This window comes from Canis lupus, chromosome 34 (genome assembly GCF_003254725.2).
Source record: "Canis lupus dingo isolate Sandy chromosome 34, ASM325472v2, whole genome shotgun sequence".
Classification (NCBI taxonomy): domain Eukaryota; kingdom Metazoa; phylum Chordata; class Mammalia; order Carnivora; family Canidae; genus Canis; species Canis lupus.
In genome coordinates this window covers 21,861,660-21,880,743 of record NC_064276.1, presented here as the reverse complement: position 1 = coordinate 21,880,743, position 19,084 = coordinate 21,861,660, and the positions used below count along the sequence as shown (strand labels likewise).

At 35.0% G+C, this 19,084-nt stretch overlaps 1 protein-coding gene across 8 annotated transcripts in view; it reads right to left on the bottom strand.

Moving 5' to 3' along the window:
* The window catches only part of TP63 (tumor protein p63), a 218,428-nt gene that overhangs the window by 123,526 nt on the left and 75,818 nt on the right, over window positions 1-19,084 (bottom strand). For all 8 annotated transcript variants that reach the window (XM_035710336.2, XM_025425342.3, XM_025425341.3 and 5 more), the window contains 2 exons: window positions 17,629-17,757; window positions 16,259-16,391 (listed from right to left, as the gene is read on the bottom strand). In XM_035710336.2, the coding sequence (XP_035566229.1) occupies window positions 16,259-16,391; window positions 17,629-17,757 (262 nt within the window). The remainder of the gene's footprint in view (window positions 1-16,258; window positions 16,392-17,628; window positions 17,758-19,084) is intronic.

The window sequence follows — 19,084 nt, the reverse complement described above, 5'->3', positions numbered from 1 at the left end:
ATAAAATCACTCCTAGACTGCAAGTCGAGGGATCGACATGGTGTGTGTTTGTGTGGTAAGCAGGAAAGATTACATCAAGTGAGTTTAATACCTGTCACCCCAAAGAACAGATGCAACCAAGAGAAAAAGCCTTCTCTTTAAAGGTGCAAGGCAACTGTTTTCCTAATTGCTCTTATTTTTGTTGTAGTGTCAAGGTAGGGTGGGCAGGCTTGTTTGTGCATTTTTTTTAAACCAAAGAAGAGATTTTTGTGTGTAACATTTACCACTGTGTTTTGTTTTTTAAATGTGATTTATGCTTTTAGAGAGGTTCATTTTCAGAAGAAATCTGAATGAGGACACAGTCTGTAGAAAGACATTCCAATGAACTGGTTAGGCAAGTAGTTGTTTGGAAGGAACACTGCCTCCGGGCTTATGAGGCAGATGGAGGTAGCACAGTGGAGGAGGAGTGGGGGAGTAGCAGGACTCAGGCCATTCTCCTTTCTCCAGCTCCAGACAGTATTCATATTCATGACTAATCTTCAGGAGTACAATCCCTCACCGCCCACCTCGCCTCCACCAGCAGCACTGATTAGGAAGTACTCATTTTCTCAAACATGAAAATGTTGCTTTCGTGTACTGATTTTTGCAAGTCCCCCTTCCCCTTGACCTAGAGAATTAAAGGAAAAGAAAGACAGTCACTAACCCTTTAGATTCCATGCCACATTGCTATTATTTAGAACAGGTTTTTATGTTCCAAACAGGGCACATTAGTTTATATGTTTTTCACTAATGGTTTAGGAAAATATGTGTGCCTGCACTATGTTCCCATCAAAGTCACATTAAGACACAAAAGGAGTTTTAGCCGAAGACTGAACTCAGAAACAAAGATTGGTGATTTATCCATTATATGGATGAAGGGATTGAGATATTAACCAGTCCAATTCCATGCTTTTACAAGTTAGGAAAATAGGACTCAGACGGGGAGGTTATTTGTTCATCAGAAGAAAGCCAGTTAGTGACAGCAGCACGAGGACTGGTAGCCTGGACCTCTGACTCCTAGGTGGCTTTTCACTAAACCTCACGACTGCTAACGTTTGAGTGTTTATCAAAATGGAAGAGATAGTAAAGTTATCTTCCTATGCCAAAAGACCTCCCAAGATCTTAATTTTATATGTGATGTGTTAATTCTTGAATCTCAAGAAAAAGAGATGACATACTAGAACACATCAGTTTCCTATTATCGATGATCACAAAATAGATTTTTTTCCTCCTCCATATCCTTCTTCATTTTCTATCTGATCCATTCCAAGCAGCTGAGTTGCTACTTTTTCAAAATAAACTATTGCTGGAAGGCACATAAATACCTTGGTTAAATGGGGAATGGGCTGTATCTATTGAATTCACTAGAGAGTTTGTGCTGCCTCCCTTTGTCCACAGCAGCCAACATCATTATATCCTTAACACTCCACTAATGTTCAGGTTTAGAAAAGTCATCTTGATACCCAACCCAGATGTCTAAAGGAGAGGGCTATTTTTAAAAGCCATATTTTATAAGGCCATCTAAGTTCTAATTAGGTAGTAACATCCACTGGAATAAAGCACACTCAATTCCAAGACAAATCATGCGGATTTTATATCTAATTTCTGATTCACTATTCTGTGCCATGGAGGTACACAGCTGAGACATTAAAACACCTGCTTTCTATCTCTTTAAGAGGGTGTGGTGAGAAACGCTTTGAATAATGTACATTAAGAGCTCTTCAGCTTCTTGGGAGGATGATAAATACAATGAAGTAAGAACTTTTTTTTATTAATCTATAGATGAATTATATGTATGTCTTTGCTAAACACAAAGAATAACTTTGGAGCGCCTAGGTGTCTCAATTGGTTAAGTGGCCAACTCTTGGTTTCTTCTCGGGTCAGGATCTCAGGGTGGTGAGATTGAGCCCAGCTTTGAGCTCTATGCTCAACAGGGAGTCTGCTTGAGATTTTCTCTCTCCCTCTCCCTCTGCTCCTCCTTCTCCACCCCCTCCCACTCATGCATTCATGTGTGCCCTCTCTCTCTCAAAATAAATACATAAAATCTTTAAAAAAATAACTTTGATAGACAAAAGAGATAAAAATGAAGTTCAAATCACTGCAGACAATATAGTTCTGACGGACACCTTACTCAGGTAACCTATAGCCCACAAATGAAGTAAGAGGCTTTTACTGCACAAATGAAGTCTGTCTTTCTGTTTCTCTGTCTCGCTTTCTCCCTCTCTCCTCTCCCCCCCCCACCTACATTTAGATGCTACCTTTTACTAGATGAAAATCCCCATAACCCTTCTACTCAGAAATAGTCAATCTGGCTATTGGTTTTATCAACCTTGGGTTCTTTTTTTTGTTTTGTTTTGTTTTGTTTTGGGGGGGGGTGTCTTTTTTTTTTCCATTTCTATTCCAGTTTTTTGTCAACATGGTTCTTATTTTTTAGTTAGTAGCCTATTCACCTATTCCCTAAAGTAAAGGAATTCTCATTTTCATCTTTGTTCTACTTTAAGAGCTAGGGAAGAAAAAGTAGAAAGTGAACAGGTTCTTCTCTGAAAAGAATAGTCCTAGAGAGAAATGCAATCTTAATCCCAATACACCTACTTCTACTTAACAGTAAGCCCATGACATTGTAGAGTTTGGAGTCATATGCATGTGCAGGCACCTCCACATCTCCAGCCACAATCCTTTAGTTATTCATACTCTGTATCCAATAATCAATTCTGCAAGACCACCAGGTTAGAATGTATTCCTATTTTCCTTAAATTGATCCCAACCCAACTCTTTGTCTATTTCCTTATTCCTTCTCTTGCCTGTTGGGTTCCAGCCAAACCAAACTGACCTTCCTTCTAATACATAATTTACCAAATTAATTTATACATTTAACTCAAGGGGTCTCAACCTAGTAGCCCACATACATGTTTTGTGGATCCAGAGAACTTAAAAAAATAGTAATAATTTGCGTTATTCTAAAGTGAGGCAAATATTCTCCAGTTCTTACCTAAATTTTTTATTCTCTTGCATAGAATGCTTCACACATTTAAGCCTGGTCCCTAACTAACTTAGATAGTTCTCATAGTCTAAAATAACTTCTCTTTCTCCTCTTTCACATAGCCAGTATGTTTCCTGAGCTTTTATATAGACATGATTATCAGAATTCCTGTTGAAGTTTGTCTATATTCTCTTCTGGTGCTTATCACTTTCTATCTTGATAAGAATTGTTTGTATGTGTTTCCTGTCTGATAATAAATTGTGAGGTCCTAGGGAGTAGAACATGCTATTTATTCATTCATTCCCGAAAACGTCTCATGTACTGGGTGTTATTCTATATGTTGGCAAATTGAACACCAATAAAAAATAAATTTATTAAAAAATAGTCTCATGTATAGAAAGAAGTAAATGTTAGCTAGATGCCAGACAACTGAGTTGCTTAATGCCTAAAAGTTATGATTCTGATAGAGTATGATGTGAATACTGTCTCCAAAGTTACAAAGCCTAGCAGTCATTGCTGATGACTAAACTGGTCCGTTACCCAATATGGGTACCCATTTATTGTTTATCTCTCAATAGGTAAGCAATAATATTTTCTTTGATATGATCACTTAGATCAGTTATAACCTAGTTCATTAACTTCACAGCTGTCTCCCCCACTGATTTTAAGTTATAGGCAGTGAAAGACTTAGCTCTTTTATTTAAACTTTATAACCTTAGCAGAGTGCCTTGAACTTAGTAAATAATCAGCAAATTCTTGTTGAATAGACAAGAATACAAGCTTGAAATTTTAGTCTTTTTACCAGGGAAAAGATTCTTATGAACTTAAAATTTAAGAAAACCAGGTATGAGAATTTGTTTAACAACATCTTACTGATAAAGACATAAAGCAAACCACTTAATAAATAATGCTTATTACTTTTTCTAAACTATGACATTCTACCTTTTTATTTTCTCAATGGCATTACCCAGAAGAACTTCCCACATGTTTTAAGATGAGCCACAGCTAAAAATGTCTATCTTAAAGTAGAGACTGGCCTTGAAGTTTCTTCTCTGTCATTATGGCTTTGTACCCTTGGACAAGTCACTTTCCACTCAGAGCCTGAGTTTCTTGGCCTATAAAAAGACATAGGTTAAAACACTGGATTACACCAATGTTTCTCCACCCTCAGAATCACCTAGAGGGCTTATTGAAAGATTGTTGCCCTCCCTCTCCTTGTTTCTGATTCAGCAGATCTGGAGTGGAACCCAAAATATTCACATTTTTTAAAGTTCCTGATGGTGCTGGCCATCAGCACCACATTTTGAGAACCACTGGACTAAACTGTTTGGAGTCCTTGCAGCTCTGACTTTATCACATAAGATTCAAACACAGGGATATCCAATATCCAATCCCAAAGCTTGTGCTCTGGAGTAGAGAAAATGTTATTATATTAACATTGAATGATACCCAACTAACTAAAATAAAATACTATTTTTTTTAACAAAATACTATTTAGTAATTAAAGTGAGACTTGAATGGACACCACAGTATATGAGCTTTTAAGAAAAATCTACTTCAAAATTTGATTTAATTTGAAGGAAACTAGTTTCAAGTGGGAAAAAAAAATGGGCTTAACACATTGTAGAGCATACTAGTTTATCTCCAAATATTACCTCTTCTTTTTCAATACAAAAATACAAATCCATGCAAATAACCTTTTTTTTTCTGCATTCTGTTATTGCTCTATTTGGGATTACTAATTTCCTGTTTCCAGATTTATCATATCCTAAGAAGTAACAGTGATGACCATCACCACTAAGAGCTGACCTCATGCAAGATGTTATGTAAACTGCTTTACATGTCTCATCTCAATACTCTAAATAACTTTTCTCTGGTATGTCACCTATACCATCATCTTCATTTTGCAAATGCATAAATGGAAGCTCAGAAACATACCAGAATTTAGCCAAGGTCATTCAAGCAGTAGATGAGAGATCTGGATTCAAATGCAGGCAGCAAGGTACCTCCAGAGCTTGAGCTCATCAGCAACCCTCTCTAATAGTAGATGTAAAGGCAGAACTACAAATCCAGAAAGTTAGGTTTAATCCAGAGTCAACCACAAACCCTAGTGGAAACATTGGAGAAATTCACCCTAATCAACTTGGATCTTATTTTTCCCATCTCTTAAAGAAGGCTAGAGTAGAATTACATCATGTTTACAGTTCCTATGTCTAATATTCTAGAATTTTCCAAGTTTTGCAGATTAAACTATATTAAGTAAACTGGTAGCTAACAGAAAGAACAGGTGACTCACGGCATATTGCTTCAAATAAATCAGATTCTCTCTAAACCAGCATGCTAAGATTTCAAACTCATCAGTTTTTAAGAGGATGCAAGGTCAGAATTAGCTCCTGTGTTTCTGCTGAAATCCCTTTCTGTTTATCTGCCCTCTTCAACTTTGTCATTTTGAATGCATACACACTAAGCATAGTGTCTTAAGTAACATTGCTGAGGTTACACCAAAGACAGGTGTTGGGGAACTATTTCCCTGGGGCTATCATTTCTAACTCTCCCTCCCCAAAAAAGAGGGAGGGGACTGAAGGAAAAGGGTTTCTTTTCAGATTAAACACAGCGACTGCAAACACCTTCCCTTAGGCAATAAATTCTCTGCCAGTGCGTGCTGCAGTTTACCCAAACACCAAAGCAAAAAGCAAACAGCCCCTTTTGTAAGGGAGGAGCTGTCACCTGTCAAGTGATGTTTGTGAATTTCTAGAGAAGAAAAAGAAAGAAAGAAAGAAAACCCTTTCCCTTATTTTATTAAGCAGACTGTTTGTTCAAGGTTTGAAATGCATACTTGTGTTTAAGGTAAAAGTCCCTGGCTTGGCAATCTTGAACAAAGTGGTGCCATCTGATTGGCTACACTGCACAAAGAACAGAACAGGAAAACAGTCTGCTCTTCTGGGGACACCTGAACTCAGTCTGATCTGAGTGGATATTGGGCCATCTCATAAACAAATAAGTAACTACAAACCCACCTTTTAAAAATTGGAGGGCTTTTTCTATGTGGAATATATTTTGTTTGTTTCATTTGTTTTCATAGAACTAACAAACAAAAGCTTATTTGGTACAAATTATGGTTGAATGATTATTTTAATGGGTAACCAAGAAGTAAGAGTAGCAAAGATCCCAAGAGCAAGAGTTAAGAAGTGCTACACAGATAGGAGAAAAGGTTATGTGCATTCTCATGTTCAGGGCTAATCCTAGGGGAGAGCTTGGAAATACATTGTGCACTCTTCTTTCTCCACCTCTTTCTTCATATTGTTTCCATTCCAATGAGGCCTGCTCACCCCACTCACAGATGCTCCATTCTCCAAAATGTCTCACTCATCTCCAGTCAAAACTCCATCCCTTCCACAGATTGCAATCAAAGGTATATTGAGAGGGACTCTTTCCCTTCTATGTGCAAATGCCTAGAGTCTCCTTTAGTTACCTAGAAGTATTTGCATTGTTTAAAGAAGAGATTATTTAACCAAAATTTAAAGTTTATAGACACTTTTGCACAGTTGTAGGAGTATAAATTGAAAAGAAAACAAACTCATGAAAAGAAATTTGATAATAAGTAAGTAACACTGGTGTTCATACAATCTTACTTAATAATTACACTTCTAAGATCCAGCACAAGAAAATATTTTCTATATAAATATTCCTCTTAAAAATCTATGAGTAAGAGAACAGTTAAATAAATCATTGTACATCTATGTAATGACATAATATAGCAATTAAAGTTGTTTTAAAGATTAGTGAATAAGAGAAATATGTTCACCACTGAATGAAAAAAAGTAGATTATAAATTTATATATGACATGATCCAAATACTTCTTATAGAATCTGTTTCTTCAAGGAAAAAACTGGAAAAAAAACCTAAAAGTTTTATAACTTTTATCACCAAATAGATATTACATATGCTTTTGATACTTCCTTCTAAAGTTCTTTTGCATTAGTATGCATTGCTTTTATAACCAGAGCAATTACTAATCTGTATTTTATTATGAAAGGTAATATATATTCACCTATTTCAGAGTTCTTATGATAGACAGACAAGTGATAACAAAAATAATAATTTTTAAATGACTATATTTTTAGATGCCAGGAACTCTGAATGAAAACAAATCAGATAATGAAACAAATCATTGCAATTCTCTTAGGCCAATGATAGGTGTTATTGTCTATCCATAAAAATGAGGAAAGAGAGGCTCATAGAGATTATGAGGTTCACACAGCTAAAACTGGTATAGACAGAATTCCAACCACAGTGTATCTGACTAAAAATCTTATGTCATAATTCTAAAGTAATAAACTGTAAAATCCTATTAGAATGCAGTCATCAAAGTAAAAACAAAAACAAAAAACAACCTCTAATCGAGTCTCCCTACACTAAACCATAGTATTTTTCTAGAAGACCCGGCAAGGAGAAAGTAGAGATGGGAAAGAAGTAGGACATTCAGAAAGGAACAAGGGAATGTGTAGGAGAAGCAAAAAGAGAGTGGTAGTAGCAATGTGAGGGTCGCCCTGGAAGCCTGAAGGAGATCAAGTAGGAAGAGAGAAGAAGGAAAACAGAGATACTTTCCTTCAAGTGACCTCTTGATATTGGTGTCAGATTTACAGTTGGCTGTACATTATGCATCTCAGATGCCTGGGATACCAAGACATACAGAAAGCAATTGCTGTTTATATGACATATCAAGGATTCTTCTACCTTTTGAGTCAGGAGGAGGCACATAGGGAGGGAAATTTAGGATTTTTGAGTGACCCATTCAGCAATGTTGTTAACTAGTCCCTTGTAGCCTCACTAGAGAGACTTACTGAAGAATACTTTGTTCACAGTGTATGTTCTTCAGATAGATAGATGATGATGATAGATAGATAGATAGATAGATAGATAGATGATAGAAAGAAAGAAATCTGTCAAATGAGGACAAACAATTGGCATATCAAAAACAACTTTGACACAATTCTGCAATTTAAAAATCATCTAGAGATGAGGTTCAAATTGAGTTACAGTGAGTCAGTGTGTGTATGTCTGTGTACACGCATATGTGTGTATAGTCAGGGATAGAGAAAAGGTTGAGGGAGGTATGGAGGGAATGTTTATAAACTATAAACATTCAATAAAAATTCAGCAAATTAGAGTTCTGACATGATTTATGGTCCTGCTTAGAACATATAAGTACCTATTGTTCTCTGAAAAAAATCATTCTGATAAAACTGTTCATGGAATTTCCTATTCTTTCTGATTTATATTTAGTGAGAATTGTAACTTTAGTATGAACAAAGAACAACATCAATGATAAATAGCCTCCTGTTCAATAAAATAGACTTACTCTCTTGAGTTCATTAAAAATACATTTGACAGGGATGCCTGGGTGGCTCAGTTGTTGAGTCTCTGCCTTTGACTCAGGGTGTGATCCCGGGATCCATGATCGAGTCCCACATCAGGCTCCTTGCGGGTAGCCTGCTGCTCCCTCTGCCTGTGTCTCTGCCTCTCTCTCTGTGCCTCTCATGAATAAATAAATAAAATCTTTAAAAAATACACTTGATAGTTAAAATAAAAAATTATAGCATTGTCTGATGAAGTGTTCAATGTACATAGATATATGACAAATACAACATCATGCGGGAGGGTTATGAAACCAATATTGTGGCAAATTTTCTACATTCCATTTGAAGTGGTAAAATATTGATTCTTAATAGACTATGAGAAATTATGGGTGTGACAACCCCTAAAGAATCAATTAAAATTATGCAAAGAAATATAGCCAAAACCAAGATAGAATAATTAAAAGGAAATACTAAAAATAGGCCAACTGATCTAAATAGTGTCAGAGAAAAGGAAACAAAAGAGCAATGGAGAGAAACACACACACACACTGTATGTGTGTGTATGTATATATATATATATATGATGTAAGTACACCAATTAATAGAGATGGCCAGAATGGGTAAAAAGTGACCAACTATATGTTGTCAAGAAGCAACTCACTTCAAATATAATGATAAATATGGGTCAAAAGTAAAAGGATGAAGAAAACATTTACCATGCAAACATTACTCAAAAGTTAAATTGGCTACATTAATATAAAAACAAAGGAGATTTTAGAAAAAAGTATGTTACCAGGAATAAAGAGAAATATATAATGACAAAAAGATCAATTCACCGGGAAGATGTAACAAACTCAAAAATAATGCACCTAAAAATAGAGCTTCAATATACATGAAGCAAAACCAGACAGATGTGAAAGAAGAAAGAGATAAATCCATAATTGGAGTTGAAGAATTCAATATCCTTCTCTCAGTAATCAATAGAACCAGTAGCCTGAAAATAAGCAAGGATGGAGAAAAACTTCATAATACCATAAACCAACAGGCCCTAATTGACATTTCCAGAGCACTCTGCCCAAGAAAAGAAGAATTCAGTCTTTTCAAGTGCCCGCAGAACATTTGCCAAGATAAACCATAAACTGATATATGGAATGAACTTAACAAATTTCAAAATTTTGAAATCATATAAAGTAGGTTTTCTGATCATCATGGAATTAAACTAGAAGTCTGAAATGGATACATAACAGAAAATACCCAAATTCTTGGAAATTAAACATGCTTATAAATACACACAGGTCAAAGGGAAAGTCTCAAGGGATATCAGAAAATATTTTAAACTGAACAATATAAAAATACAACATATCAACATTTAGGAGATGCCACTAATATAGTGTTTCATGGGAAATTTATAAACATAAATACTAACATTAGAAGACAGGAAATATCTCAACTCAATAATGAGAACTTTCAGTTTAAGAAACCTGAAAAAGAAGAGCAAAATAAACCCAAAGAAGCAGAAGAAAATAAGACTAGAAATAATAAAGCTGAAAATGGAAAGATAGTAGAGAAAAACAGTGAAACCAAAGAAACTGAGCTGGCTTTTTGGAAGATCAATACAATTAATAACCCTCAGTGAGACTGTTAGAGAAAAAGAGAGGGGACACACGTTACCAATATCAGAAATGAAACAGGAAGATATTACAGTTCCCACAAACATTAAAAGTAGTAAGGGAATACTCCCAACAATTCTTCATACAAAATTTCAAAATGTTGATGCAATCAACCAATTCCTTATAAACCACTGTTTTTTAAAGATTTATTTTTTTTTACTTTAGAGAGACAGAGAAAGAGAGAGCACACATGGGTGGGAGAGGCAGAGGGAGGAGAGAGAAATTCAAGGAAAGTCCATGCTGAGCGCAGAGACCTACATGGAGTTCGATCTCTCAACCATAAGATCATGGCCATGAGATTACAACCCAAGCTGAAATCAAGAGTCTCCTGCTTCACCAACTGCACCACCCAGGTGCCCCTACAAACCACTATTTATGAAAACTTACCCAAGACAAAATAAATCATCTCAATAGTTCTGTAACAATTACCAGAACTGAACTTATAATTAAAGAGCTTTCCAAAAAGAAATATTCAGGCCCAGATGATTTCATTAGCAAATTCTTCTAAACATTTCATAAGAAATAATATCAATTCTACATAATCTTTCCCAGAACATAAAGATACCCCACACAAAGCACAAACACAGAAATCACACTGGGGTTCATGAACAATAAAACTGGCAAGATGAAAATGACCATGCATCATAATTGCTAATACCATCTCTCAATGGTGAGCTTAACCCTCATTTGCTTTAAACTCTAGTTTCTTTCCTATCTGCATCTAAAACTTTCAAGCCTAAAAAATTCTATCTGGTCTTACCATTTCATAGATATTTTAAACAATGCTGCAATGAAGCCTTCATTTCTGCGTATATGTGTGTGTTTGTACATATGTCCATATGTACCCATGTATGTTTGTGTGTAGACTTATTTACATATTTTAAATTGTTGTGCAAAAAAAAATTCCTACAAGTGGCACTTATGGATGAAGGGTAATTACCTTTAAAATTAAATAAATTAGAATGGGCAAAATTGTCCTCCAAATATATCAATTTATATTCCTGCTCAAAGTGAAAAGATTGTTTCTCAACAATATCATCAGCACTGGATATCGTCAATCATTTAAATCTTTGCTGACCAGGTAGATGATAATCTATGATACCATCTATGACTTGTTGGAATTCACAATTTTTTTTTATTAGAGAGGTTGAACTATTTTATCTGCTAAATATTTGTGAATTACTTAGACTCTTTGCCAGAAAGCAGGGACTTCATCTTTCTCTTATTAATTTTTAAACATTTAGTTTATTAGGGCCATTAAACCTTTGACATGTGCTATCGATTTTTCAAATTTTTATTTTGTTCTTTTTTTCTTTAGAAATTTCTCCTTAGCCAAACGCTTATGTCTTGTATTTTAAAATGTCTGAGCATTATATTATAGTTTTTAATACATTATTTTCATAAAAGTTACTGAAACTTGGACCTCTTTTCCATTCTGTTTTGATCAATTTGACTCATATTTCAAGGCCTATATAAAAATAACCTTCTCTGTACATATTGCTAGTCTTTCTCAGGCACAATAAATCATTCCTTTTGCGTGTGTCTTTAAAAAAATGCATACATATGTGTAATTTTGTACACATTTGCTCATTTGATATATTATGGTATTCTCAAAGCTAGAGACCATGATTTTTTCATCTGTATCACAAAGAACATAGCTTACAGAAAAGTACTAAGGAAATGCTTGTGGCTAGATCTAGTATATATACTTGAAATCTTATAGAAATCTCGGATCAGTTAAAATGTAGGGCAAAATGCTTGGTGCTGTGGCCTAAGCCTTTCCAAAACACAAACACAATTTCCGCTCTTTTGAGATACAGAGCTGAAGAACTGATGACTCTTCATGTATATATGGGATGCTACAATAAGAATTTACAAAAATGGATGGTTTTAGGTAATTGCCACTCAAATCACTAGGGAAAAACCCAATTCAACTAAATAGGGCTTCCTTTCAAGCACAAAGGACCAATAAATGCAAAAATAAAAGTTACATAGTTTCCATCAGTCATTCCAGGAAAACATGTAAATGTTGATGTCACTATCTCCCTCTTGAAGACATGGCAGGCATGTTTAGACAGTTTGTAAATAAGGCAAGGGTGAGATACAAAGGAATATATTAGAATCTAAAGCCAACAGGATCTTGGAAACATAGGCTAAATTATGAAAAATTTTTGAGAAATCTCATTCAACCTTCATTTGCTATTCAATGTAGTTCATTGTGTAGGGATATTAAAATCATTCTAATTCAAATTCCTTTTTTTTTAATAATCAGAGCAAAACATCATGATTCCATTTCATGACTAATTATTAAGGTGAAAGTTGTATTAAATCTCAATGAAAATGGGATGCCATTCTCAATTTCAAGATTTCTGTCCTTAATAATCTGACATGCTGTTTCATGTTGTGTCCACAGATTCATATTTCTTGCATAGTAAGGTGAGGATACACTTAGCGAAAATCCCGTATTTTAAAAATACCATATGCAAAGAGAAAGTAATTTATGTGCAGAGTTTTAGAACTATTTAGCTATTAACCTATATACATAAGGAAAGTGAAAATATGCTACCAAGTAGCAGCAGTTGTCTGTTTGAAGAACCAGGATTCTTTTAGAATACTTTACAAACCAGAACACTAGTTACAGGATCTTGACCACATCTACCATTTTGCCATTCCCGTTGCTGAGCACTGTCATTGTTACATATTCCCATCTATGTATCCTCCACGTGTGGACATAGATAAGGGTGTTGGAATGGTCTTAAGACAAGGGAAAACAAAGGATTCATACAAAACTATAACTTATTAGCAATATTTCACTTCTTTGGAGATTAAAAACAGAACAGCAATTGAGAAGCAAGCTTATGTAATCAAGTTTCTTCTCCCTTAACTTGTATATTTCTTTCCTAAGTTCCTAAATGAACTATCACTGGAAAAATCATATTTTCATTTTGTTTTCCAGCTTTTCCTGAATTATTTCAATCCCTTATTCCTTGCAATGTTCCTAGGTCTTATTTCCTGATTTTGTGTTACCCTCAGTTTAATCTGGTAAACAATTTCAAGCTTGAAGGTGCCAACAAGTAATGGGACAACTGTTTTATTATCCATCATTACTGATGGCGACCTGTGCCTCTTCAGAGAAGGAAAAGTGTGGAGACTCTACCATAGGACCATCTCATGGGGAGAAGTGGTTTCTCCACACAGTCATCCTAATGCTCATGGAAGAGACAGATACATAAATAGAAATAGAGTTCAAATTCCTCTTAAATATAGTACTGTGTAGTAAAAATGAGAAAAGAAAAGATTAAGTCCGATAGCATGGATAGGACACTGACACTGCTGTGGAATGTACACGTCATCCTAGGAAAGTTATTGAACTATTTTTTTCTTTGATTTATTAATTTATAAAATTCACAAAGTGATTGGAAATATTAAATGAAATATCAAATATGTTAATTATCAAACATTGATGCTTAAGAAAATGCAGTTTCAAAAATTTATAATTATAACAGGAAAATCTGGATCAATTTCAAATTGAACACTCTAAGTTTCAATCAGGTCAGTCATCCTAGCAACATTATTAAACATCTATTTCAAAGAACCAATATCAAGTACATATATATAAATAATTGACAGGAAAAAATTGTTGAGTACAAATGGATAATTCTCTTAAATATCAGTATTTCTTAAATAACAATAGCCTCTAACCCATACAGCAGTGCATTCTCAGCTAGACTCTTATCCATGAGGACAATCTCATCAATGTATTGTCTTGGCTTTCTCCCCTTCTTATTCTTCCTTTTTCCCTAACATCATTGTATAGCTTCCATGACTCTTACTCAGATACTCCACTAGGATTTCTCCAAAGCTAAAAAATGGACTAAAAACACCCAAATGGACTTTAAATAACTGAAGTTTAAAAATAAAATAAAATAAAATAAATAAATAAATAAATAAATAAATAAATAAATAAATAACTGAACTTTTGCTCAGATAGCAAATCTGGGTATTTTCTAACAGAATTGAGAAAACAGTGAAAGTAAAGAATAAATTACCTAAAATCATAACATTTTCTACATTGACAGACCATAGTCACAAGGGAAGGAATCCAAGAGGTGGATGGGACAGGAAGCTTTGCTGTTGTGAATGTTCAAGGAGAGAAGAGTGCTCTGACTGGAGATATTCTAGAACCATGCTACCCAATATTCTACCAACTAGCCACATGTGGTCATTTAACTTTGAATTGACTAAAGTTAAAATTAAGTTTCTCAGTTGCTCTTGCCACACTTCAAATGCCCATAGGAAAAATGTGGCTAGTTGCTACTGCATTAAACAGTACAGAATTTAGAACATTTCCATCATTGAAAGAAAGTTCTTTTGGACAGGACTGCTTTAAAGAGAGCTTTTTGACTTTTTTAGATAACTTCCAAGTCTCATTTCATATGACTGCACAATTTCCTGAGGGTCTATTGTATGACACTGTGGTAACAAATACTAAGCACAATAAGATACGACCCCGTCCCCTCAAGAGACAGAGAAATAAACAATGATAATATTATGATAACATAATAAGTAATAGGACTAAAAAGATACCCTAGATTGCTTCAGAGGATGGTACCTAACTCAAACTGGTGGTGAATAGTGATATGGAAATTTTCCCAGAGAAGACAGGGTAAACTGGTTGTTGAGAGATAGATAGGAATTGGCTAGAGGGGGAGAACAAAACCAAAAACAAACAAAAAACTAAGATGTTCCTAAGGAGAAAATTTCTAATAATATAAAAGGTAAAACAGGGCATGGCACATTAAGAAACCATATGCTTCAGTGTGTGAAAGTATGTGAAATTATAGTAGAAACTGTAAATAAAAAGGCTTGATTCTCCATTGTAAGCTTTATATAAATTAATTTGCTTTTATGAAGTCAGGAATTAGAACAGAAAATCCCTGGAGAGAATATAAAAAGATAGGTTTGCCTAGGCTTGTGCTACCTATCCAAAGGTGATATTATTAAGTGAGTTGGAAATATCCTAATTTCAAAGTCACTGTCGAATCAGAATTTACCACTACTTATGTTTAATTGTAATACATTATAAGGCCTTAAGTGACCTGCCCTGCTCCTTGGATTTATCCATCCATTTCCTTTCACTAGCTCAAAGATCATTGAGAACTGTATTGGTATTAGAATGGAAGGGGCCACTGAAGAATATTTTTTTAACAATTTAGTGACAAAACATAAGTACATTTGCAAAGTTGCAACTTTATATTTTTGGATATTTCCTCTTCCCTGTCCTGACACACTTTATCTCAATATTAAAAAAAAATAGTACAATCCAGATTAGAAAAATATATAGATGGTGAAAATTCCAGTAAAATCTTCTATCAGACAAGAAAGGCAAGGTCTTTTTAAAGCGATGTTCAAAATCATGTCCACATGTGATCTATGAAATCACCTTTTTTTCCTAGCTCTTTCTTCCCTCTATTTTTCTAGAAGGATTTGTTTGAATTGTGTGTGTGCGTATGTGTGTGTATATATTTTTTTTTTACAGAAAAAGCAGCAGGATTTGTATGGTGAATGAATAATAATTTCTAAAGAATAATAAAAGACAAGACAAAAAAAAAGCCCACCAGTACTACGTATTCTATAAATACAGAAAATTTCATCTAGACATTTCAGAAAAGTGTTTTATTATTACTAGCCCATTACACTCCTGGTCTCCTTTATAATGAGAAACTGAAGCCTGAAGTCATGAGTGACTCAGTGGCAAAGCTCCACCCCCCAAAAATACTATTTTATGCATTACTTACCTTCTTTCCTCTAACTCTGTTACCAGGTACTTAAATCTGTGTGTTCACATTGAATTTACTTCTTCCTCCTTTATTTAAGAAGGATAGTTCCATGGGAGAAGGGTCTGCCGTAGTATAGAATTTGGATAAAATTCAGACCTAGACTCTGGTTCTGACTCTCTCTACCTCCTGTAAAACCGTGGACTGGTATCATCCACTCCAAGTTGGAATAGAAACAAGGAACGATTTAGATAAAGAATGTAAGGGATTATTCCCAACCCACCTTCCTCACACCAGTGGAAACATATATAGTAAAGAAGAGTTGAAGAAGACACAAAATCCACAAACACCTAATTTTCTCTCTGCTGACCACATTGACTCTCTGCCCAATGGTCTTATCCATTCAAGATGGACATGGCCCACAGATGAAAGGAAAAGCTCCTGCCACTCACCCACATGGGGTCACTGAGGTCCGAGTCTTGCATCCGGATACAGTCCATGCTAATCTCAATCTTGTTTCTTGCACCATTTTCTGATGGCTCATCCGCAAAGTTCAAGTCAATAGGCTGAACTGAACATATGGGCCTACCATCAAGGACAAACAAAGGTATGTTAGGCAGGGAATGGGACTAAAACACAAGTACCCAGTTGATAACAATGAGCTATATGTTTCAAAGTTGCCAAAGCTCATTGATTGGACTCAGAAACTCTAGGTTTGGACTGTAGCTCAACCACATGCCAAATGTATCCTCTCAGACAGTTCAAATCTATGTCCTATTGGTACCATGGGAATCGGTGATCCCTGCCCTTGTCAGAAAATTGCTGGGTGGAACATGGGAGAGAAAGGACATATCAGGAATTGAGTATTTTTATACTCAATTTATAAGTATTATTTTATAACCTATCCTTTAGTGTGCCAAGTACTCTTCTTTTATCTTTCCCTGAATTTATTCACTTACCCAAGTTCAATATTAATAATAGAGACAATAATCATTTTCCGAGTAAGGCGTAAATGACCAACCAAATTTAGTATTTTACCTTCTCGGGGGTATTTGTATTGTAATAGCAGATGAGAGTCTTTAAGCCAAAGGAAGAGATTTTGGGTATCAAGGGAGTCATTAGGGAAGTTATTTGGAGTTAGGAAGGAAAGCTACCTCCCTTTTTTTTAAAAAAAAAAATTTATCTATTTATTCATGAGAGACAGATTGAGAGAAAGAGAGAGAGGCAGAGACACAGGCAGAGGGAGAAGCAGGCTCCATGCAGGGAGCCCGATGTGGGACTCAGTCCCGGGACTCCAGGATCACTCCCTGAACTAAAGGAAGGCACTAAACCACTGAGCCCCAGGGATCCCCATCTACTTCCTTTTTAAAATTTCAATTCAATTAATTAACATATATTGTATTATTAGTTTCAGAGGTATTGTTCAATGATTCATCAGTTGCAAACAACACCCCAGTGTTCATTATATCACATGCCCTCCTTAATGCCCATCACCCAGTTACCCCATCCTCCCACCCAGCTCCCCTCCAGCAACCCTCAGTTTGTTTCCTATGATTATGGTCTCTTATGGTTTAAGGAGAGCCCTTCTGATGCTCCAAAATTATACCACCTTGGAATACTGGTTTTTTGGTGATATAAACTTAGTAAATCTCTGCTGAATTTTGAACACAGAAATACTATTAGAGGAAATAAATTTTTCCAACAATATTGACTGATTTTTATTGATTCTAGAAACATGCCCTAGTAAGCAATATTTTTACAAACCCCATTTTCCTATTTGTAATAAATCAAGTACAACATTTTTTGCTTATTTGATACTTACTGTTCCAGAAAATCCCAGATATGCTGGAAGACCTCTGGACTAAGGAATTCATTTGTCTGTGTGCTCTGGGACATAGTGGATCGGTAATAACTTTCTTTCCAAGAGAAATGAGCTGGGGTTTCTACGAACCTTAAGAGAATAAAAATGAAACTAGAATTATAGTTCCCATATTTACAATATTGAATATTTAAACCAAAGCATATTCAATCAAGAAAAACTCATGTGAATTTTCAGAACCATCCAGGCATACATAGCAAAGTTTGTAAGTTGCGTGATTGGTGTTCCTTTGGGTAGTGTCATGGATCCCATTTTGCCATAAAGTCAGATAATCACACCCTCGAACAAATTCTTTTGTATCTAATAATGTTGTTAAACTCCACGCTTCCACTACCCAGCATCTATGTTCTGAAGATTTCAAAAAGAAAACAAACATTCCTTTCATTAAGTCTGACAGCCAGGGTGACCTATTATTAAACCCGTTGTATAAATGTCTCTACTGATTATCTGTCCATTCTGCCTCTAGCAGGTTAAAAGGAGAGTCAGAAAACAGTAAGAAGTTTACCTTTCATAACTACCATCTTAGCATTGTGCCCAGGGACAATAAACTCAAACCTCTGAACCTAGATTTTTTTTTTTTTTTTGAATCACCGGTTAGCTTACTTTGATGTGTGTGTGGGTGGTTTTTAATTGGAGTGTAAAATTCTGTGTTCAACTAAAGGATAAGTAAACATCTCAATAAGATGCAAATGAATACTATTTCTGTTTGCCCCATTTTGTTGCTGGGTCCCCAAGTTTGCCTTTACTTAAAAAAAATAACCTTGATCCCTGTATACATGAAGGAAAATACCTTTCTCAGGTGAAGCTGTCTCCAAGTCTGCATATTATCTACACAGATCATCTCAGTCTATGATTCATTGTGATTGTCAGTAGACTAATTTTACCCCAGGATGAAATTAACTAAGCTCTTAATCATTACTGTTAATATCATAAAGTGTTAATAAATAGTGTACTAAGATAGTCAATCATCTTAAATTTGCAAATGAATACTCTGGTCTGGTTACATAATAGAAGATAATAGCATTGGATTTATTGTTGGTAATTTCCAAACTATATGAAGAAGTACATTCATTTACTCAAGTTTAACACATTGACAGTATCTATTATTTACTAGCAAAAATAAAGGCCACTGAAAATAAAAAGCAAGTAAAACTATCTCACTCTCTAGAAGGTCACTGTATTGAAGGTAAGACAAGAAACCAAACCTCTAATAAATACAGTAAGAGTATGTATAACACTATGAAACTACAAAGATAAAGTATATCATCTCATCTGAGGGATCAAAGAAAGAGCCTTAAACAGTGCAAAGAAATTAGCTATGCCAGGTAAGGATAATGATATGAGTGAGTAGTCTATGGCAACAACATAAACAAAATACTAAAATGGAAAATACTTCGGT